The sequence below is a fragment of the Macrobrachium nipponense genome, chromosome 35 (assembly GCF_015104395.2).
Source record: "Macrobrachium nipponense isolate FS-2020 chromosome 35, ASM1510439v2, whole genome shotgun sequence".
Taxonomy (NCBI): domain Eukaryota; kingdom Metazoa; phylum Arthropoda; class Malacostraca; order Decapoda; family Palaemonidae; genus Macrobrachium; species Macrobrachium nipponense.
The window spans coordinates 41,701,640-41,725,057 of record NC_061096.1 but is presented as its reverse complement, the minus strand read 5'-3'; the positions used below and the strand labels follow the sequence as shown (position 1 = coordinate 41,725,057).

General features: G+C 33.0%; 1 protein-coding gene and 1 long non-coding RNA gene across 10 annotated transcripts in view; one reads left to right on the top strand and one right to left on the bottom strand.

The window, feature by feature from the left end:
* Positions 1-16,246, top strand: part of LOC135208676 (uncharacterized) — a 67,589-nt gene extending 51,343 nt beyond the window's left edge. Inside the window, exons 4-5 of the long non-coding RNA XR_010313198.1 lie at positions 14,715-14,906; positions 16,112-16,246. This is a non-coding gene — a long non-coding RNA (uncharacterized LOC135208676). The remainder of the gene's footprint in view (positions 1-14,714; positions 14,907-16,111) is intronic.
* LOC135208674 (calmodulin-binding transcription activator 2-like) overlaps positions 1-23,418 on the bottom strand; it is a 579,281-nt gene that overhangs the window by 7,053 nt on the left and 548,810 nt on the right. For 7 of the 9 annotated variants that reach the window (XM_064241109.1, XM_064241106.1, XM_064241114.1 and 4 more), the window contains 12 exons: positions 22,863-23,094; positions 20,364-20,597; positions 19,817-19,917; positions 19,131-19,187; positions 16,098-16,228; positions 15,678-15,826; positions 14,708-14,889; positions 14,266-14,411; positions 11,566-11,732; positions 10,999-11,073; positions 3,667-3,697; positions 2,490-2,729 (listed from right to left, as the gene is read on the bottom strand). In XM_064241109.1, the coding sequence (XP_064097179.1) occupies positions 2,493-2,729; positions 3,667-3,697; positions 10,999-11,073; positions 11,566-11,732; positions 14,266-14,411; positions 14,708-14,889; positions 15,678-15,826; positions 16,098-16,228; positions 19,131-19,187; positions 19,817-19,917; positions 20,364-20,597; positions 22,863-23,094 (1,742 nt within the window). In that variant the 3' untranslated portion in view covers positions 2,490-2,492. The remainder of the gene's footprint in view (positions 1-2,489; positions 2,730-3,666; positions 3,698-10,998; positions 11,074-11,565; positions 11,733-14,265; positions 14,412-14,707; positions 14,890-15,677; positions 15,827-16,097; positions 16,229-19,130; positions 19,188-19,816; positions 19,918-20,363; positions 20,598-22,862; positions 23,095-23,418) is intronic. The other 2 variants (XM_064241112.1, XM_064241108.1) reach the window with 2 other exon arrangements.

Here is a 23,418-nt window from a genome sequence, read left to right as displayed (position 1 = left end):
CTTATCTGTTCAGAAAATAAACGTTACGTCAATCCCCAAGACCATTGGCAAATGATCTCATTTGCCAAGATGCCTCTCTCTGCTCTCTCTTCACTCTCGTCTCATCTCTCTCTCTCTCTCTTCTCTCCTCTCTTCTCTCCTCTCTCTCTCTCTCTCCCCTGATCAAAATTACTGGATAATGTCTCTCTTTGGATACTTGGAATTTGCGTTGTAATCTAACCAGAAACTTAGTTTTGTTATTATTACTGGAAACCAGATGATTTTTTCATTATTTGCGCTTTTGGACTGTTATAAACTTTGCGCATCGCAAGCTAGTATTCATTCGCTCGGAAACTAGTTCCGCATATGAGGTGTCACTAAAAAAAATTTAAAAAATACGACATAAAAAGTGTCGAAAATCATCATAACCTCAAAATTTTTGTTGTAATCTAACCAGAAACTTATTTTTATTAATATACTGTGCTAAACTATAAAGGATTTTTATCATAGTATGCGTTTTTTAAAAGCGTTGTTAACTCGGAGCGTCAGAAGACGCCTCTCTCTCTCTCTCTCTCTCTCTCTCTCTCTCTCTCTCTCTCTCTCTCTCTCTCTCTCTCTCTCTCTCTGATCAAATTACTGGATAATGTCTCTTTGGATACTTGGAATTTGCATTGTAATCTAACCAGAAACTTAGTTCTGTTATTATTACTGGAAACAAGCAATGATTTGTTCATTATTTGCGCTTTTGGACTGTTATAAACTTTGCACATCCAAGCTAGTATTCATTCGCTCGGAAACTAGTTCCGCATATGAGGCGTCACTAAAAAACATTGAAAAATACGACATAAAAAGTGTCGAAAATCACCATAACCTCAAAACTTTTGTTGTAATCTAACCAGAAACTTATTTTTATTAATATACTGTGCTAAACTATAAAGGATTTTTATCATAGTATGCGTTTTTTAAAAGCGTCATTAACTCGGAGCGTCGGAAGTGTCAGCGTCGTAACATCGGAACAAACGTCGTAACCCAGGGCGGATTTTTCAATGAATATTTAAGAAAAAGCGTCGTAACCTTGGAACGTCGTAAGCCGGAGCCGTCGTAACCCGGGGACTGCCTGTATTCAGTTCGATTCGATATTTAGAATTGTTAGGTGTATTATTACACACTATAAAAAACAAATAAGAGGCAGAACAGTGCATGATTGGTTGATCAAAGTAAATATTAGTTTTGCCGGAGTATCAGGAGAATGCTAACCAGTGAAATTTTCTCTCTAAAGATGACATGATATTACTCTAAAGAAATTGGCTAAATCCGTATTAACCCTTAATGGATGGATACCCACATAAGAGTAAGAATATCAGGTTTTGAGTGGTGGATGGATTACCTCCTGGTGAGCATCAATATTACGCACCATTGATTTGGAGGAATTGGGCGGGAAAGAGGTTCCATTACTTCTATAGCCCATAAATTCACTAATGGCAACTTTTAGATTGGCTCAGATCAAGATGTAGGTGAATCGTCAATTTGTGATCTTGACTGCAAATGCGCATGTTGTGTTTCTCTTTCTCCCATGATTTGTTTTTATTTAATTGCCCACAAATATACCCAGAGTTGCCATTCATTTTAGTTGTCTTATGATAGTATGCCACTTACAATTGTAATTTTGCAAAGAAACAGCAAAAGAAATATAAGAAAAAAACATGTATAATCCAAAATAGTTACTGCCTCTTCAATCTCAGTAAATTTACGTAAATATCTTACAACAAATATATACTACTTAGAATTTGCTACTGATTTTAGTTCATATCTGTTATGGTATTGCCTGAGCTGTAATAAATAATTGTACAAATAAAATTAATTATTAGAAAAAACGTGTACAACTTGGTTAAAGCTACGACTGTCTTGTAAAAGAGGCCCTTACAAGAGATTGTAAATAATAATTTTCAACTTCTTGTGGAAGACAGGGAGAATTTTTGTAGTATGTTATTTTAAATGCCATGTGCAATTGCATGTCATTCCTCTTTCCACTGATGTGTTTTTTAAGTTTGCCTGGTGTGGGGTGCTGCATATGTATTTTTACCCCAGCTCTTAAGGGTTAAGACATATGGTTTGTTAGTTTATATTAAATTATAGTAGCTAGTTCACTGCTGTTTGCTGCAAGTTACATACAAGTATATTTGCATTTACATTAGATCTGGTACAGGATTGTACATTCATAAAATATATATCACGATGTTCTTTTGAGAATCTATTCATCATAAGAACATTGCTGGATATTGTAAATATCTTCATCTTCTAAATGATAGAAAGGCATTAAAAATAAGATACTATTGTACTTATACATGTACTATATACTTGTGCTTTTAGTTGATACTTAAAACACACAAACTTCCTTGTAGACAAATCAGTGAAACACAGCACCTTTGCCAACCTTCAACAGTTGCAGTACACACATGAACTGCTAATTAAACTATCAAGGAATTTGATAGTACTGATTTTTAACTTACTGGTCAGGTGCATGGGCTGTGCTCGAGAGTAAAGGGTCGGTGTCTCGGTGGGAGTGCTCCGATGAGGGGCCCGCCCGTGCTGGAGGGAGCTGATGGAGAAGGGGCGGGGGAGGGAGGGGTTGCTGAACTGCGGCTCCCCCCACTGCTGCTGCTCCCCCCGCTGCTGGTCCCTGGCACCCCTGGCCCGCCGTTTGCCCCACTTTCTCTCTTTCTGCCGCCTGCGCTCGTTCTCTCTGTAATCTGGAGTACCAAGAACCCAAGTAATGTACAGGAAAATCACTAATAAGGAATCTTACCATTCATTTCTTTAGTGGGGAAGTTATATTTTTCTTACAGTACACTAAAGCATTAGCAGTTTACTTTATTGGGTTTGGGGGATGGTTATTTACAAAAAATTTGAGACAAGGCTACTTCAGTAAGATCATTAGCAACTAACAGGTACTTTCAGATTGGTAACAGGCAATAATTCTTGCAGTGCATTGTATTGAACTGGTGCTAATATTTCTATTAGTGTACAATGATGTCCGACACATAAAAGTGCACAGGAACTACAATATATGTCATTTTATACCAGTTTATACCACTTATAGGAAAACACTAAACATAAAATATACTTTATATAAAAATTAACTAAAACATGTAAAAATTGTTTTTAAAACTAACATAAAGTAGGAAAAAAATCTAAAAGATAAATTAGAGAGGGACAGTAGATGTTTAATGACTACATGCCCCACAAAATGGACAACCACTCCTAGTAATGATTGAATTTTTACTCAAAGGAACTTGAATATTACTCCACAAGTTATAAAGGCTAGTGGTAATATGCAATGCCAATACTCATATTGACATATTGTACATGTAACTGACAATTTATACATCTATATCCTGTAATATTTATGGTTTACCAAAGGTACCAAAGGTATCCAAGAAGGGTTGTAGAAGGTGAACTGTCTGTTATGCTGATAATTTAGGTTAAAGGTAATGCTAGACTACCTAATTATTAAGGGTCATTTTGGTTGCATCAACAACAGCAACAACACAGCAAAAAATGAAAGCTACTGCAGCTTCTCAGGAGTGGTGCCTCAAAAACACAACACAACACAACATCAACACAGCAAACACAGAAAACGGGAAACAATACTTCCTGTTACTTTATGTCTGATACAGACTAACTCACCGTTTTATCCGTTAGTAGCTCCCATATGCTGCTACAAAAAAGAGACGAGAACAAGTAAATATAGATTGGACAGCGATTGTTGCACTACACCAGTACAACAACCACGGGACGACAGCTACTTGATTACAAATTACCATGCACTAAAATATCCAAGCTTATTGTTAATTTTCAGCTAAAGATATTCACAAAATTTCCTTTACACCATTTTTACATGTTTTAAAATTTTCATGAGCTTTTCAAGAATAACAAGAATATCTGTTGGTAAAAACAATAAGCTTGATGTTGTAAGCCAATTTTGATTTAATCAGAGCTTTGTACACTTCATACTAGTTTTTGATCATTCAAAGCATTCTCACCCTAGAGAGCCCTTCTATTTGAATTTTAGATTCAGACGCGTGCTACAGTTCTGGTAAACTGCACAATTCTCTTAAGCAAAACCGAACAGTTTTGTATTAAACTGGGCTTTTTCTAACAGAATTATTGCTGCAGGACAGAAGTGATCAGAATGTCTTGGGGTCCTAAGCCCAGTAAGCAGAAAAGCTCTTGAGGTGTTAAGCCATTCTTGTGTTAAACTAAACAACAAAAAATAATAAAAGCTAGAAAACATGTCAACATGCACACAATTGTATAATAAAAAAAAATTGGAAAGTAGTTTAGTCATAGCCAATATAGTTGTATATATATTTGTATATAATAAGAGTATTGTTTTCTGATAAAATAAGAACATTGCAAAATTAAAAAGTGCATTAAATTTTTAGTCCTAATTTAGGAATACTTAGGGTGAAGGTTAAAACAAATCAGAAGAGCATTCCGAGAATGGAAAAATACTCAGCGTTCATAAGAAATAACTTATACACAGAGTAACTTATACTCAGTATTCTTGTACCAAGAGAAAGGAGTATATGACTAGAACTGTTGTGCATGAAAGTCTTACTTAAAAAAAAAGTTATAATTACTGTGTAATCCTTTACTAAGCCTTTAGCTTAGTATCTTCACTGTATACCTGCCCTGATGAGTTCCTAACGCTAAGGCTGTTAGAAGTTCATCATTTATAATCTGACACTTAAAAATGTCTTGTATAAGAAATGTTCATACAATAAGCATCTACTTCAGCCAGGTAGGTCTTTTTATGTTTTAACTTACGCAAAATGTTTATACAAATGAAATGATGATAGTGATAACTATTTACCATTCAACTAAAGGTATATAATTATAAAAACATGCCATCTGCCTTTCCTCTAATATCATATACTCCTTGTAGGGCATGTTTCATTTTAAACAAGGGGCACTGACATGATAATATGGAGTCCATGTGTACAGTGACATATGATGATATATTTTAGTAGATACACAGTTTCCTTGTAGTTACAGGATAATTTTAATTCCATTCATCTGTAAAATTTTCTTTAACAAATGAACAATTTTCTTGGGAGAGGAACCTGTTACCTGTCTGTTATTGCAATCCCAGTCCACTTTAATTTTGAAATAAAATGTGACCGCTATTTATATCTCTACTCTAAGTGTAAAAATGCATTTTTCTAAAGCATATGAAACAGTACAATTTCACAGTTTTCAGAGTAAAATTTCAGCTTCATGGAAAGACAAACTGAACATCCTATATCCAAATGTATAACATATGTAAAAATATCTTTGACCAACTATCAGTAAGAGATCATACTGGTACTAACATTTCTCAAGGGCAACTCTTGAAAAAAATTTTGTCTAACAGTAAATGAAAATATGCTGGATATGACTTGTGAAACAAGTGTGTAATTTTCATTCATTAAGTAACCTCCCCTCTTTATGAACACCATATGGTAATGGTGACATTTCCAGATTGAATAAAATTTTATTTTCATGGTCATTTTATGCATTGTTAAATTTATGAGGTCTCTAACACTAAGGACATATTTAAAACATCCATATTTTTTATGCTCACATAAGTCAATATGTAATAAATTTTTTTTTTTTACAAAATATAAAAGAGTACTTTGATAAGCAGTAATGGGAATTTCAGGTTTCCCTCAGATTTACCAGTTATTAGGACTTCTTGTTCGGCTTACTTGGAGTTATGCTACTTTTCTCATTTTTGTGTGGAACAATGAAATGTTATAATTAACTGTCAACTTTGTAAGAAATTGCTTCATAATGGATTTTCCCTAAGTCACTAAAGAAATATATTAAAATTTATATAGGTAAACATAGTTAAATTTAACTTTGTTACGGAACTTGAATGTTGATAGATTGATGTGCTGTAAAAATGAGTTGCCGTGGTATCTTATTGGTTTATAAGTGCATATGGGGTAATATGCTGTACATGATGTGTTTATGTATGATTTAATAGCTTGACATAATTTGTTTATGAATTATTTATTATATAGAGATTGAAAATTTGTGAAGAAGCTAAACAAGGTGTATGTAGACTCATTTCTGTGGAATATTGGTAAATTGTTTTTGATATGTAAAATGTATGAGTATTTTTGTATGGTAGTTAAAGTTAGTCAAAAAATGTAATTCATGTTACTTGGTGGTTAATCAGAAAATGTAATTGCAAGAGTCCAAGTACTGCCTGAACTGTTTATTTTTGTCACTTGGATTATAAACTATTAGCCATAATTGGGGAAAATATAGTGGAAGGGTAACTGCATAAACCAGTTTCACATCAAACATGGCAATCCATTATAGTCTGCTTTTACTGTCCTCTTAGTATCCTATTATAAGTAGTAGAGAATGGAAAAAGTAATGAGGCTGCATAGGGTGGTCAAGGTGATCACTCTAAAAGCCTTATCCCACCAACCTTCCTCTGAATCCAGGCCAGCATGTACTTGTGTAGTTTTGGCAGTTTATCTTAGCTACATTTGTTACTTCTGCATTAACAAATTTTTCTTTTCTATTACTCTTTATCCTTTCTCTTTTGTGACTATTTCTAACTTGTCTGGTAACTATTGGCTTCTTTCACCATGTAGATGATGACTGTTTTCATGTTTCTTTATATAACAATATTAGAAAACTATCTGGACCTAGTATATGATTATGTACATGAAACCCAAATCTAGCTCAGCCATTGTTTGGAGGACGAGAAAATTTATTGGATTCTATGATTCTTTGATAACAACTCTTCCACTTAAAAGCAGAGTAAATGATTTGGAAAAAGAAAAGTATTAAATGATTTTGGAAAAGAAACGTAGAAAGTCTTACATAAACTGAAAAGCATGTAACATTTAAGTAAAATTTGAAGTGGATAACACAATTATAAATTAATTTTTAAGTAAAAAGGTAAGAACCTGTTCACCTTAGTGTATTTATAATTTAATAGTAATGTACCACTTTGGTTTAAAAGAAGCTCTAAAAATTTGTATCAGCAATGAAATCTCTCAATGGTGCTCTGTAAGAGAATTGCAGTACAGTATTGTAAAGATTTTGGAGGTTACAGATATTCAGTTTGCCTTTAAGATAAAAAAGTGACATATAATTTCTAATTACATTACAGCACAGAGGAGATTGTACATCTAAAAATCATAATTTAGGAAAAAAGTAATTCATTAAAATTTTAGAAACTAACATCTGTAATCAATATATACTTTTGTAAAACTGGAAATATGTACAAAGTATTGCCTATGAATTTATTATCTGTTCTCATGTTCATAATGTTTCTAAGGCAAAATCTGTTTCAGTAAGGTTGATGTGCATGGAGAACAAAATGCAGTAAAATTTTTGGGAACAAATATCCGTTTCCCCACATAATATAAAACTGCCTGAGAAAAGCATAACTTTCTTCTGTTAGCTAAAGAAAACCTCTGGGAAAATGCTAAATGCATAAAACTGGACTTCTGAGTCTAATTCTTTCTATTTTCTCCCTTGTTTTACCAAATTATAATTGTGCATATACACTTCAAATACAGTATAACATAATAGTGATAGATACTGAGTCTTTTACTGTACTGTACATCCCTTCCTCCACCTAGAGAGGTACATCATTTCTTCCAACTAAAGATAAATATGTTTGATTTATGATAGTCTTAAGTTAATACTTGGTTTACAGTCATTTCTTTGCTTGGTAGGTTGATTTCATAGAGGTTTCATAGCATAAATATGGAAGTAAAGAAGGCAGTAAAGGAAAGAATAGCTGTGAATTTGGTAAAGTAGTTATAATGTTGAAATGTATTGGCACTGAAGGAAATGAAAACATGGGATGAAAGAGGTGATTTTGTAGCTGTTATAATTGTACCAAACAAAAATCTCAACCTTTATGTAGTATTCTATCAAAATAATCAAATTATAGGGTTTATGGAGTGATTTAATAGTATAGGGTGACTTGATGGGTACCTCTCATGTTCTGAGCCCTGTGCATAAAGAAAGCCGATGCCGTTACTTGATGAGCATTGTTCTGTGACAGACATAATGTCAGTAAAACACCAATGACAAGTCTAGGAGGAAATTTAGTAAGGAAATGTAATATATTTCCAATTTATTAACTTAAAATAAGTTTTTAAGAAGTTTTAATATATCAGATATAGTTTTTAAAATTTATTTTATTACTGTAGACCCCCCGTATTTGTTGAGGGATGGTTAGAGCCACCTCGAATAGCTGAAATTCACAAATACTTACAACTCCCCTAAAAATGCTTAGAACTGCCTATTTTGAGTGTTACAAAAAAATAAAAAAATGCTTTAAACTGAGTATTTTAATAGTTTTATCACAGAAAGTGCATTTAGTTATGAAAATATGAAAATACAATAATTTGTGAATATTTCTCAGTGGAAAATACTGCAAATAGGCAAATTTTCCGCGAATAATGGGTACTCTATATGTTCCATAGAAAAATCCACAAATAGGCGAGTCCATGAATAGTGGGGGTCAACTGTATGTAAGAAATCCTTGAGCCAGCTTGAGACATGGATTTTAACATGGTGGTCGGGTTGAAGTATTTTAATGATTATATAATCAGTGGTTTACCATGCAAGCCTTGACATATTTTGAACAGAGACATATTGAAGGATATTAAGAATTTAGGAGCCATGATTTCATCCTTAAAGTAAACTTGATTTTTACTATCAAGACACTTTTTGAGGGAAGAGATGGTAAAATAGAACTGTCATAACTACAAAATCAGTGTTTGCATACTAGAAACTGGTGAAGTACATGAATACTATTTCTGCATCTTGTCAGTAACTCAGAAGTAAACAAATTATTCAGTATAGTACCTGTTTTTATTAAGGGATAGGGGTAGTTAATCGTTATAGTCAATTACTAAAGACAGTTTTACCAGAATATGAATGAAGTTTCTGAACTCATAAGGTGGGCTGAAAGGGCTTACTATTATATCATAAAATTATCTAATAAATTAGTCACTCCTGAAGATTATGAAAAAATTTCTGCAAGTGATTTGTGTCAAATACTTAACCACCTATTAAAAATTTAGCATTCACACTATATGCTAATGTTATAATGTATTTTCTTCATATGAATAGGAATCGAGTCATGATGGGTAGTCCTAGTAATCCATGTGTCATAAGGGATCATGATTGGTAACCTTAAGTATCCATGTGTTGAATGGCTTTGCCCACCTTTCTGATTAAATAGTATTACTTATACATGGCTTTCTTTAATGATGACTGCCATGAGCATATTGTATGTTTATTATTTCATTTTTGTCTCATCATTTCACAAATTTTGCTATTTATTCATTTAATGGGGTTAAGTGATGTAATTGTGTATGTGAATTTTTGTTTGATCTGTTCATAATAGCTGCAGGCTTTGCTATTTAATATGCATCTGTATTTCAGTGAATCCCTACATATGCAGGGATAAGCAAAGTTCAACATTTATACCAGCATCATATAAGGTGTTAATAGCCTAAATTAAGGCTTAAGAAAAATGTTTTGGTTCCAATATTGTTTTTACATCAGCTTTGGTTTTGTACTAATTTTAGATTGGCATTTCTTGTAAAGGGGAAGGACTGGACTCACTGAAATAAATGGATTGGTTTGAACTGGCTATAATATTCTATATGTACAGCACACTGTATTGCCATCTCTGTTTTGAAGTGGAAGAAGTGTTCAAGTTGATTCCTTAAGAAAGCAAATGTTTTTATTTCCATTTCCTTCATCTTTATAACATACAGCCATTGTAGTGTGTTACCCTCTGCTGCTGATTTTTTTTTTTTATGCTTATGCTTAATCGTAGTAGTGCCAACATAATGGTGATGCTGAACACTGGCTCAATAATGACCAGATTCTTTCACTTTAGTCTTCATGACAAGTTCAGTGTACATCAGCATACTTAAAGCTACAGATTACAAGAAGTAATATTACCACAATGGTTTATTGCACAAGTCCCTGGGGATTTGTAGAATTGGCTAGCGATTAGCAGTGGTTAATCAAGGATTATAATTTTTATAAATTTACTTAATTTGCATCCACAACATAAGCATTAATGCTAGATGGAATAGTAATAGTAATAGTTTATCAGTTACTGCAGATGTTTACCCATATGCGCGAATAAAGACTAACTTGAAAATGTTGACAACTAGCCAATCATCTTTCTGTTGTAATGCAACCATTTACGCTGAAGTAAGGAGTCATTTAAACAGAATAGATATGTTATCATACTATTACAAATGGCTTATTTAAATATGGCTACATTCTTTGTCAAATAGATAAAATTACTAAAGCAAAGGTGTACTAGCATGGACAAAATTGTTGGTTAATTTAATTAGATATTAACACAGTTCTTCTGAGGAATGGCTTAAACTGGGATACATTAATAGTTTTAGGTACAATAATCAGCTACTGGTATTGAAGCAGTGTGACTATTGTCTCCCTATTAATTTTAACTTGCCTTTGAAACATAATGAAGGTGATATAGATAAGTGTACATGTTATAAACTGTGAAGCTGCAAGTCCCTTGCAATGCATATTTGTAAACTACAGTTTTATGTTTAACATCCATATATAATGATTTGATTGTATTTTCATCGCCATAAAAGATTACAGACATTACTCTCGTTTAAGGTTCAGTGGCACAACATGTTATTTGCTCATATTTCTCTTAACTATATAGCTGTTCAAATACTATAGACAATATTACATATCTTAATGCTGTACAGTGTAATTTATTATGGTATGCTTAGTAAAGAGAATATTTATGCAAAATAAAGAGATAGTTCCTCTACATTTAAAACTTACAGTATATGCACGCTAATAATTAGCAAAAGCGTTTACACCAAAACCCAAAACTCCAAGTGTAAGTATGCAGGCTGACACGCACACAAACATATGTAATAAATAATAGAGGACAGAAGAAAAATTATGCTACCTGTTTTGACTTACTTTTGTTTGGTCTGGCGCATAAATTGTTGAATTTTACGAGCAGCCTGGTGCTGCCTCCTCTGTGAATAAGTTCTCCTAAAAGCAAAACAAAAGAAATGTACATCTGAATCGTATATATCCAACATTTTCAAATTAGTAAAAAAAAGTTTTTCCAAAAAACAGTTCACACACAAAGAACGTGAAATAAACTCAAAGAACGTGAAATAAACTATCATTACTTAAACTAGACAAAGGGTTTTACAGTGTTGTGCTGTAAGGTCAGCTTACTCATACATAGATTCCTTTTTAATCAAGGTGTGTGGTGAGAGTGAGATTCTCAATGAATCTTCAGCTTTACATGAAATGCATATTTACAGATACATTGAATTAAATTAATTTGTCTTAAATACTTAACTAAATATGCAGACAATTTGTGCATAATTACAGATACATTGAATTGAATTAATTTGTCTTAAATACTTAACTAAATATGCAGACTTTGCTCTTAACGGAAGCCCCTTGTTTATATGGCTGCAAAATGTCATGGAAATGAGTTGCAAATATACAATACATTAAATTCATGCTTACTTTAAGGTTGGAATTGGAGTGCTTTCTCTTGATCCTCTTAAGGAAAACTTGACACCTGGATGTTCACCACCTTCTAAACTCTTCTTAAAACGCTTATGTTCACAATAAGATCTAAACTGGTTCTGAATTAATGTTGCTGCTCTGCTCATTTGCCTAAAGTAAACATACTGAAAGGAAAAACAACACTATTTTACAAATCACTTCAGAGGCAGAAGTTTACTATACAGTGTATGAGTAGAACCTGAACAGTAATAGAATTCATTATGATGAGGACATGTGACTTCAGAGAGGGCTGCATTATTATACAATACTAGGCACATCATTCATCATAACACAAACATAGACCGCTAGGAAGACAGTAAAAAAAAAAAAAAATAGAAAAACAGAATTCAAATATGATACTGGTTGTTGGAAACCACTAGACAATATACAAACGAATGCAAAGTGCATGCTATGATATTTTGTCATACTCTAACCCGTCTCACTGCTTTCATAATCATTAATAAAGCCCAAAGAGAGTTTTTTTTTTTTTTTTTTTCCCCTTCTTTTTAATGATGCTGATTGGAGGACTTTGGCAGAGTATTTTTTTTTCTTTATTATTATAATAATGCTGATTGTTAGATTTCTGGCAGAGTAAACTATCTTGTTGCTGATATCAGCTACATTACACAGCTGCCTGGGTGAAGTTCATGTAACTTACTTTTCATATCTATGCTAATAACTGTTAAGGTTATTTGCTTTCAGGAACTTGATGTAATTTTGACATTCCTAAACTTATCTGTGCTAAATACTTTGCTAAATACTGAACATTACTGCTTCCTAGGACTGTTCTATATATATGTTAACCCTTAAACGCTGAGGCGGTATTTTAAAAATTGTCTCCCGTGTGCCGGTGGCGTTCGCGAGTGAGCACTGAAGCGGAAAAAATGTTTTTTTTTTTAAATCACAGCACGCTTAGTTTTCAAGATTAAGAGTTCATTTGTGGCTCCTTTTTTTGTCATTGCCTGAAGTTTAGTATGCAACCATCAGAAATGAAAAAAATATCATTATCATATATAAATATTGGGATATATGACGGTGCAAAAAAAAATTTCATATATAATTGTATACAAGTCGCGCTGTGATCAAAACGGTTAAAGCTAACGAGTTAAATTTTTTTTCGTTGTATTGTACACTAAATTGTGATCATTTTGGTATATAACACTTTGTAAAACGATTAAGGCAACACAGATAAAATATTATCACAAAATGATGCATGAATTCGTAATGCACGGACATAAAAAAAAGCTGTTTTCAAAAATTCACCATAAATCGAAATATTGTGCTAGAGACTTCTCGTTTGTTGCAAAATAAAGGTAATTGATTGAATATTACTAAACTGTAAGTGTTGTAGCTTACAATTGCAGTTTTCAAACATTTCGGTCAAGTTAAAGTTGACCGAAGGACAAATTTTTTCTATTTATCGTTTTTATATGAAAATATTTCAAGACTGATATAAGCTACAACCATAGGTTGTTTTTAGTTGTATTCTACATGAAATTGCACACATTTTCATATATAAAACTTTATGTAACGGCTAATTTAAAATGGTACAAACATTAAGACAATCGGACAAAAAATTTTATGATTTTTTCGGAAGGGTTACCGCGCGGACGTAAGGAAAAAGTTTATTTTCATAAAGTCACCATAAATCAAAATATTGTGCTAGAGACTTCCAATTTGTTGCAAAATAAAGGTAAATGATTGAATATTACTAAAATGTAATAGTTTTAGCTTACAATTGCGTTTTTCGACCGTTTCGGTCGAGTCAAATTTGACCGAAGGAGGAAATTTTGGCACTTATCGTTATTTATATGAAAATATTTCAAAACTGATAAAAGCTACAACCATGGGTTGTTTTTTTTGTATTCTACATGAAATTGTGCACATTTTCATATATAAAACTTTATGTAATGGCTAATTTAAAATGGTGCAAGCATTACGACAATCGGACGAAAAAATTTCTGATTTTTTCGGAAGAGTTACCACGCGGACGTAAGGAAAAAGTTTTTTTTTCATAAATTCACCATAAATGAAAATATTGTGCTAGAGACTTGCAATTGTTGCAAAATAAAGGTAAATGATTGCATATTACTAGAATATAAGAGTTTTAGCTTACAATTGCGTTTTTTGACCATTTCGGTAGAGTCAAAGTTGACCGAAGGTTGAAATTTTGGCACTTATCGTTATTTATATGAAAATATTTCAAAACTGATAAAAGCTACAACCATGAGTTGTTTTTTTGTTGTATTCTACATGAAATTGCGCACATTTTCATAGATAATACTCCATGTAACGGCTAATATAAAATGGTGCAAAAATGATGTCAAAGTGACAAAATAATTTCCGAGATGTGTCGCTGATACTTTTTAGTGCGAGAAGAAAGAAATTCACGCTTGCTGGGTAACGATTGTAAACAAAACAACACCTTGACCCGTGAGCTCCCAGCATCCCCCCAAGGCGCGTGATTCAAAAGTTTTTGCCTAGTAGGCCTATAACTATTTTTCTGTGAATTAAAAAAAAAAAACTTTTATATCGACGTACCATACGTCCAATCGGCACCCAACAGACAATTTATATCGACGTTTAATACGTCCAATCGGCGTTAAACAGTTAATGTAATGATATATTATAAAACTTCAAAATAGGTCCAAACATTACCTGTTTGTAGCGTCTGTAATAATTCTGGATTACAATGGCAGCTTGTCTTTCTTTGTCTTGTTCTTGTAATCTCTTGCGCCCTTTATATAATCTATAGGCTTTTTGTATAGTTTTGGCTGCTTCATATAATTCTCGCTGCTCTCGATCTGAAAAGCAAATGATAGAAAGCATTGCACTATCTTACAGTACAATAGGAAAGGATGGGGCAAAATACGTAGTAGTAAAATTAGTCTTACCATGAACTATACACCACTTGGAGGAAACTGAAAGGCTTTGAATATTTTAAAAACCCTTCTGAAAGTGAGAATACCACTTTTAATAATGAACTAAATTTTGTAAAAAAAAAAAAATTTCTAACAAACCAATTTTAACAATTTCAACAAAATATTTAATTGATATTTTTTTCCTAATTATAATTAAATTAACTTTTTTGTCAACTTACCTGACAGAGTAAGATTTGAAAAATCCCTGGAGAAGTCTTTCGTCGACGCTTGGAAAAACTCGGAAAAATCAGCAGTAGTTGGTGGTGGTGATGGACTTTCTAGCGTAAATGAAGCAGGTGATGGCAAACAACTAGATGATGCAGGACTCATTGAAGAACTAGGAGTTCCCACATCTATATACCTATAAAGTAAAGTTAAGTAAGTTTTAGTATGCAATACGTGCATGTTGATATAACCAGTTTCTTTACAATTTTATTATGAGAAAGCAGATGGGATAAATTTTTTATGCCTTATGTAGCCCAGGTCCAAAGAAAAAAATAGAGAATGTTTATCTCAATCCTCAATACATTAACTTCCTACAATATTCTCTGCCTACACATTAAACTATGTACTATAGCTATACATACTTGTTGCCAGGACACAAAAAGTAAAACTGTATGTCTACATACTGTAGGTGAGCACATAGTACAATACATTTCAAGAAAAGATTTATTTACTTTGAGCCATGTTGAAGACTAACCGGAATTCTTTTACTATGGTTACCTTCTGATTTATTATAGAAAATAAAGGATGTTTATGAAATACTATTCATTCAGATGTATTCTAAAAACTTTCATGCCACAAAAAATTAAATAAGCAAAACCCTTATCACTTCTGTATAAAAAAAAGTTTATCTCTACATTAATTTTGTTCTTGTAAACTGCATGAGAAATCATTACATGCTGTAAAAATGTACATCTATTTATAAAGTAGAAGAAGAAAAAACAATCAGTACAATAAACCAATTTATGAAGATTAAGATTAGTTAATTATGTCATGTGCAGATTTTTGTCCTGAGGTTCAAGCCACCTTATTCAGTCAAAATTAGCTCATCAGAAAAGGATTTCCTGCTTTTTATCTGTTCAAATTCTTCATGTACTGTAATTAAAATTTTCCTCATAGAATGACCTCTAATGCCCAAGTACTCACCTATATGATGATATATCTGAAAACTCAAAATTAAATTCTGATGTAGTGTCAGGTGGTTCATCCAGTATCACTTCCATATCTAAATCTGATGATGGAGGCTCTGGAACTGCAGGACTAGGCTCAAGCTGCATCAGTTCTTCTCCATCAGTCTGGAACCAAAAAAATATAATTACGTACATGGTTTTTGTTCTCTCAAGAGTGTGAGGAGATTATGCTATAAAATCGGTGAATACATCATAACTAAGTAAAGAGCTAAAATTCTTTCTTTGGTAGACTGCATACTAATTTCGTTAATGTGATTCAAATTACCTTTACTAAATAATTCCTTTTTAATATGTGGTACTTGGGTATCAATTATTTAAAACAAACTTTCTGTAAAACAAATATTTATTACAACCATTAGTAATATGAAAACAGTACCTTTATTCTTTCAGGAAGAGCTGCAATAATCTGTTCAGCTAGAGTGAGGACACGACTATCATCAGGAGTGGCAAGCCCTGCCATCTCTGAACTAAGGGATTCTCGACGGCTTGCATAGCTACTGTCCACTCCTGTAGTGGAAAGGTGAGAATATAAATTTTTTAGAACAAAAAGCAATCCATTTACAATGAAATTAAGAATCTTTATCGCTACTTTACTACATAATATAGTTGCTGAACTAGTACAGTGCTTACAAATTAATATGAAAGTATCATCAACAAACCAATATTACAAAGCTCATTAAAATCATAGATATTTTTGCACACGGTAGTTGCTAAGAAATTGTACAAAGTTTAATTATTTATGAATGATAACTGAATAATACGTCCCCATAAATTTTTTGAATGACTATAGTCTAAGAACATGTAATGCTTTCTTAATGAAATTCAACATTTGCACTAGTGCCACTTATGGTCTTTAGTTGAAAATTCCTTCCTGCAGTTTCTATTAAAAAAATTTAGATCCTTAACACCTCAATGGTTGTCCAAATGCATCATTCCACAAATCTTGTAAACTTTGTAACTTGAATTAACATAATGGTACTATGCAGTAATAAGCTTAAAACATTTCCTAACATATAAGTAAGCCTGTTCCAAAGAAGCTGAAAGTTGCAAACTTTATCTTGAACATGATTTTCAGTCAAAATATTGGTACAGTATTATCAGCTTAAAAGTTAATAATGCCAACTAATACTGTACTGTACTATTGCAAAAACAGCGTACAGTACTGAACTACTACAATATGTCATGGTAAATCTTACTTAGGAATATATGATGATAACTAGCAACCACCAGCAATTTTCCCAACAATTATTTGAAAATAACCAATTTAGGAGACCTCTTGACTGCATTAATAAAATCTTGGTAACAAAGTTAAATTCCTTTCACTCAAAAATTAAATTTAAACTTCCTTACTTTTCAATAACTGATATGTATTGCAGTATTTTAGTTATCATTGGCATAATAATTCAGTCTACGTACTTTAAAGAACTAGGGAAACTAATGAACTAGTGACATACTGCTCAAATTGTTTTTAAGAGAACTTTAATCATGTACTCCTTTAGATTAATCATGTACTCAACTAAACTGTATGTGCACACAAATTAAATAAATTGTACAATATTCATATACTGATGATGCCTAACACCCTCCCCCAAAAAATATACTGAGGTTTAGGTAAAACAATAATTTGAATGTCAGGAAACAATGGATTGTTGGCCTGAATACAATAGTGTACAGCAAAAAAATAAGCAGTACCCAGACACTTCAGTAATCTTAACAGATGGAAACCTGTCTGAAGCTAGGAAGGAGTTTACAGGTACATAGAGTCAATGTTTCTTTGCTGCAAAACAATTGGTCCAAGATGTATAAGGGTCACAGTGTTACCAAAATGTCCTAATATTTATGGAGTTACTCTTGGACTGTAACAACAACCAGTTTCATGAAATGTGTGAAGATATTACAGATTCTGTAAAATGTGTAAAGTCAGTGGAAACAGTCCCCATACTTCAAAAACATTTAATGGTACAGATCATTCAGCAGAGTGAATCCAGTGCTGTCTAGACAATGAGATAAAGTTTAATCAAATGTTCAACATCACAAAACCACTCGTAACAGATCCAAGTGGAAAGACAAACTGCAGTCAGCATAAGTAATGAAAATTATGACTAGTGTTTTCGATACCAGTGTATGTATCTTTAACAGTCACAAAGCTGCTACTTAAAGAAAACACACTGACACAAGAGAGAACCAAGGACATAGGAAATTATCAAAGGATATATGACTGCCATAAATGCAGACCATCAAAGTTAGGCATAGTTAACTTGAGTTGAACAAAATACAAAATGTCCCTAAAGATGGTACATTAGACACAATATAGGGTAAACATTTGATGCCAACAAGGGTGGTGTCATTGTAACATGATTAGATCTGTGATAATATCTGTTGAAATACCATTTTCACAGAAACCTATTTCCATTAACTTTTAATGAAGAAGCATACTGAAAAAGAGCAAAGAATTGGGTATCATCTTAAAATATGTAAAGGTACAGGTGACTGACATACTCATGTGTACACTAGGCAGCTTCCATATTTTCAAATTCATACCTCAAAAATTGAGATGGTTTGGACAAGACATGGAAAAGTTAGTCAGGAAAGTAGTAGATACAGAAGTAGCAAGTTCAGAAAACAAGGAAGATGGCACATGAAAGTCTAGACCAGATGGGAGTACAGAAGAGAACTCATTTCAAGTCTAACCCCTTAAAGGGAAAGTGACATAAAAAATGTTAAATGACAATGATACTGAATGTACAGGAAGAAAAAATTAACATTGAAAGAGGGAGACAACATAATGCTGTAACATCTGTACTTAACTGCAAGAGTACTAATTTAAACATCAGCTACAATAGGCAAGTACAAAGTAGTTATTTATGTGTTCCAAGTAACTATTGAAATTCACCCGCCTGTGATATAGTCTTATTGGTGAATGTCACACATAAACATAAGAATATATTTAAGATAACTATCACAAAGAATGCAAAGTACTAAAAAGCTATCCACATAGTTTTTTTCTTTACCTCTTTTATTATAAAATAAAAAAAATTGTAAGTGTACTGTAAAAAAATATACATATATTTAGCCAAATATGTAGAATTCTAAATGAATAAAATGTGTCAACAGCATAAAATTATATAATTCATTCTGTAGTTAGAATATTTGTAACAAATTTATTGTTCAGCATCTATTATAGAGATATTTTCATTATACTACTGTACTGTAAACTGATGGGGGAAGTTATTAGTGACTTAACCAAATAAATAACCTAAGTAAAAATATAAAATATTTCTTTGTAGTAATCCATTAGATGGTAGTCAGCTCTAAAAACAAAGTATATCATGACCTTGTTGACTACAATACTATCATTCTGTAACACTAACATCAAGACAAGGAAAGTTTGCTCAATGAAAAAACTTACCTCTGAGAGATGAATGATCTTCTTCGTCCGCTTCAGTCTGGAGCTGACTGCTTGCACCTGCGACAATCATGCCACACTTGTTACTGAAGTTTGTTACCAGAATAAGTTGAGACCCTCCTAACATTGATAACATTCAAGTAATATATTTTATTTTTTTGTTAAACTAGCCACATAAAGCTTACCTTATTTTAAAGAATTGCAGAAGCAGACCAGCACTAGGTAGTAACTGCAATACTAATTTTATAACAATAGATCTAAAATTTAAAATAGAACAATGAAAAAAAAGCTGTGCTAAACAATATATGGAAGTGGCACTTATGCATTGTATCATGTAAAAATACAAAGAACTTGGTTCAACTAGAATTCAGTTAAACATGCATAAACACAGACCCTTTGAGTTAAAAAAGAAATTTAATAAAAATTATATTCATGCCCATAGAAATACAGATACATTATGATGAAGAAGGTTTCTAAAAAACAAAAGCCATAAGGATAAATATCTTAAGCAAACATGACAGTCTACACTTTGATAAAAAGCATCCTTAATTTCAAAGCACCAAGCTTTGATGATTTATAAGAAATATACAAGATACTCTAGTTAAAAAAAATGTGTGCCTGTTGTTGGCTCTTGCCTGTTGAATACTAGATTTCCTAAAAACTGAGTAGATCATAAACGTATGAAGTACCTGGATTAAACTGGAAAGGCATTGGAGAGTCCAATACATCATCTCCAGCACTGTCCAATGTGAGGGAAGGTGCTGAAACTTGTGGACTGGCACCTTCACCCCTGAAAAGATTTGCCAGTCTTAAACTACGATTAAACTTATTATCCTTTTATGTCCTCTAACTTTTAATGGATTAATGCATGATACTGTTATATCATGCTTATTTCATATAATAAGCTGTTTATAATACCAATTTGAAAAGGATATTATATGTATACTATATATATCCTTATTTCAGAGGAATATTATACGTAATTCTTTCACAATTTAAAAACTTCTAAAGCTACAAATCAGCAGGGGAAACATGAATTAAAATTACCCTGACTTATAAAAAAACAATGCATTCTATGTAAAACTGAAATTATATTTCTACACGACTGACGGTCAATAACTAGTGGTTAATGTTTCGCCAGCATGACAGCAAAAACAAATACTATAAAAATTAAAACTTACATGTAAAGTTGGTAATATAACACAAACAATACTCTTCAAACTTCAAAAGACTTGCCTCGAGTACTTTTGCAGGACATCAAGGCCAGAGTCTAAACTTGCTCTTTTGAAGGTGTCTACATTTGCTAGATTTATTCCAGAGTCTACTGATGGCCTTTTAATTAGTCTTCCTCTTCGGGCTGATGTGTCACTCCAAGAGGACACTGGTGATGGACATCCGACTGGACGACACTGATCTTCACTGCTCAGAGGTAAATCAACACTCAGGTGTCGTTGCTTCTTAAAGTCACACCTGCAAAATATCAGAGATTGAAAAGAAATTACTTGGTGCCTACTATGATGATTTGAATCAAGAAAACAGACTTGAAGAATGTACATGTTACCATAAATATTAATTAGATGAGTATTAATGAAAATAATTAAGGCAAACATCAAAAGGAGACTGCAAATTGTATACAGGTATTTCCCCATTTTCGATAGGGTTATGTCACAAAAACCCCATAGTTTCTTGAAACAAAAGTAACTTGAAATTAGCCTAGACTACACTAGGGTATACAGTACAATTTATATAGTATAAGGTAGCCTAGCCTACACCACAGGCACAGCTTACCATGGTTTTGTGACTGTTAAAGTATTTTTGTACAACAACTTCCTTAGCAGTTGTTACCATATTGTTACTACCATACACGAGATAAAAATGTGTAGACTGTGTGTGAACTACAGACCTAGGCTAGCCCAGATGTTACATTCACAGTATCCATTTGCAAAAGTCAAATAGGCTATTACAGCTGTAGCTAAGATACATAAGGTAATGGTAATGGAACTGTTATTTTTCTTACAGGATCTTTATACTATATTATTATACTGATATATCATCTTTGTAATTGGTAAAAAAGAAAAAAAAAAGAAAAAAAAAGAAAAAAAAATTTCCCAGCTGTGGCAAAAAAAAGTGATTCTCACAATCACCTGATTCAGCCTACACTGAAAGAATTAGGAACATAATTTTTTTTAGTTGCTAAAAGGAATGAATGTATTAATGGAATTATTACTATTTTTAACATGATTGTAAAGCAAGTGTAATACAATGTTAAACTAACATGTTAAATAAAATTGCAAAACAGCCAATTCCCTCTGATTCGTTTGACCAGTGTAAAATACCTCATTTCTCTCTCTCTCTCTCTCTCTCTCTCTCTCTCTCTCTCTCTCTCTCTCTCTCTCTCTCGCTCTCTCTCTCTCTCTCTCTCTCTCTCTCTCAGTACTGTACATATCCTTTAACAAAATATGAATTATACTGTATCACAAGCATAAAATCACCATAAAAATATTTCGGTAAAGTCAAATTTGACCGAAGGTTGAAATTTTGGCAATTATCGTTATTTATATGAAAATATCTCAAAACTGATAAAAGCTACAATCATGAGTATTTTATTGTTGTATTCTACATAAAAATGCACACATTTTCATATATAATACTTCATGTAACGGCTAATTTACAAAGGTACAAAAATGATGTCAAAGTGACGAAATAATTTCCGAGATGTGTCACAGATACTTTTTAGTGCGGCAAGAAAGAAATTCACGCTTGCGCGCCTGCGTAATGATTGTAAACAAAACAACACCTTGATCCGTGAACTCCCAGCATCCCCCAAGGCGCGTGATTCAAAAGTTTTAGGCTGGTAGGCCTATAAGTATTTTTCCGCGAATTTTAAAAAAAACTTTTGTAAGTCGACGTAAAATACGTCCAGTCGGCACACGGGAGACAAAGAATGTCGACGTAAAATACGTCCAGTCGGCGTAAGAGGGTTAATGTAAGGAGAAATTCTTCAGGCGCCAACTGGAACCTGGTAAAATGTGCAAAATGGTAGGGCAAGGAATTCTCTCTCCCAGTATGTACTGTACATAAAAATCCTTTCATGAAATATGAGTTACTGTATCATAAACATAACTCGAAGAAGCTTATGACACCATCGTACGCTGCTGCCTACACCCTTCATAAGCGAAATTTAAAATATTTTCAATACTGTCATATTGGTATTGCTTTGTAACTTCGATCCTTGTTGGACGAGTGTTTTTGCACTCGGCTACCACTCTGGTGTTCCGAAGTTCGATTCTCGGCTCGGCCAACATGAAATCGGAGGAATTTATTTCTAGTGATACAAATTCATTTCTTGATATAATGTGGTACAGATCCCACAATAAGCTGTAGGTCCTGTTGTTAAGTGACCCATTGGTTCCTAGCCACGTAAAAATATCTAATCCTTCGGACCAGCCCTAGAAGAGCTGTTAGTCAGCTCAGTGGTCTGATTAAACTAAGATATACTTACTACATACTTTGTAACTTCAAAACTATTGGAACTGCTGACCTCATCGCAAACTTGATTTATTGTAAAATGAAACTTTGTAAATGGGGAAATACCTGTAATAATACATAAAGGCAAATAGTGATAGATAGATAATGTTCCGAGATATTTTTACAATATGTCATGAAGGAGGAGTATATACTACAAGAATACGGTGCACAAAGCACAGTACATATTACCATTTTCCAATATTGTACCTGCGTGGTGAAGGCCGGAGGAACACATCAGGTGATTGGTGAGCTGTCCCAGATAATGTAAAAGCGGGTGTAGCTCCAGGTGTAGTGGAAGTTGAAGAGGCTGTAGATGTGGAAGTAGAGAGCTGTGTGCTAGAAGAAGATGCAGATAGAGATAGGTGAAGGCCCTCAATACTGCCAGTTTGGGTTCTTTGTCTTTCTAAGAGGTGCAACTCTTCTGCCAGTTTATGATGACCTGAAATTGAAATCTATTATAATCTGATTCTAAATTCAGTCCTAGCTTGTAGTAAAAAAATAAGAACTACATACATACAGTATACTGTCCAATGGCTGGTAACCTAGGGGGCAGTTGAACCTCTTAGGTCCCAGCAATCTCAAACTCCACAAGGGCACTACGTATTTAGCTTTACTGTTATAATTGGACAACATTTTACTACATGTTTAAATATGATTCAAATATCCTCTTTGAATCCAAACCATTTCAAAACCATCAGTTCAACTTTTTAAATTATGGCAACAAAAATGATCACTCAAAATTCGTAAAGCTTAAAAGGCATAC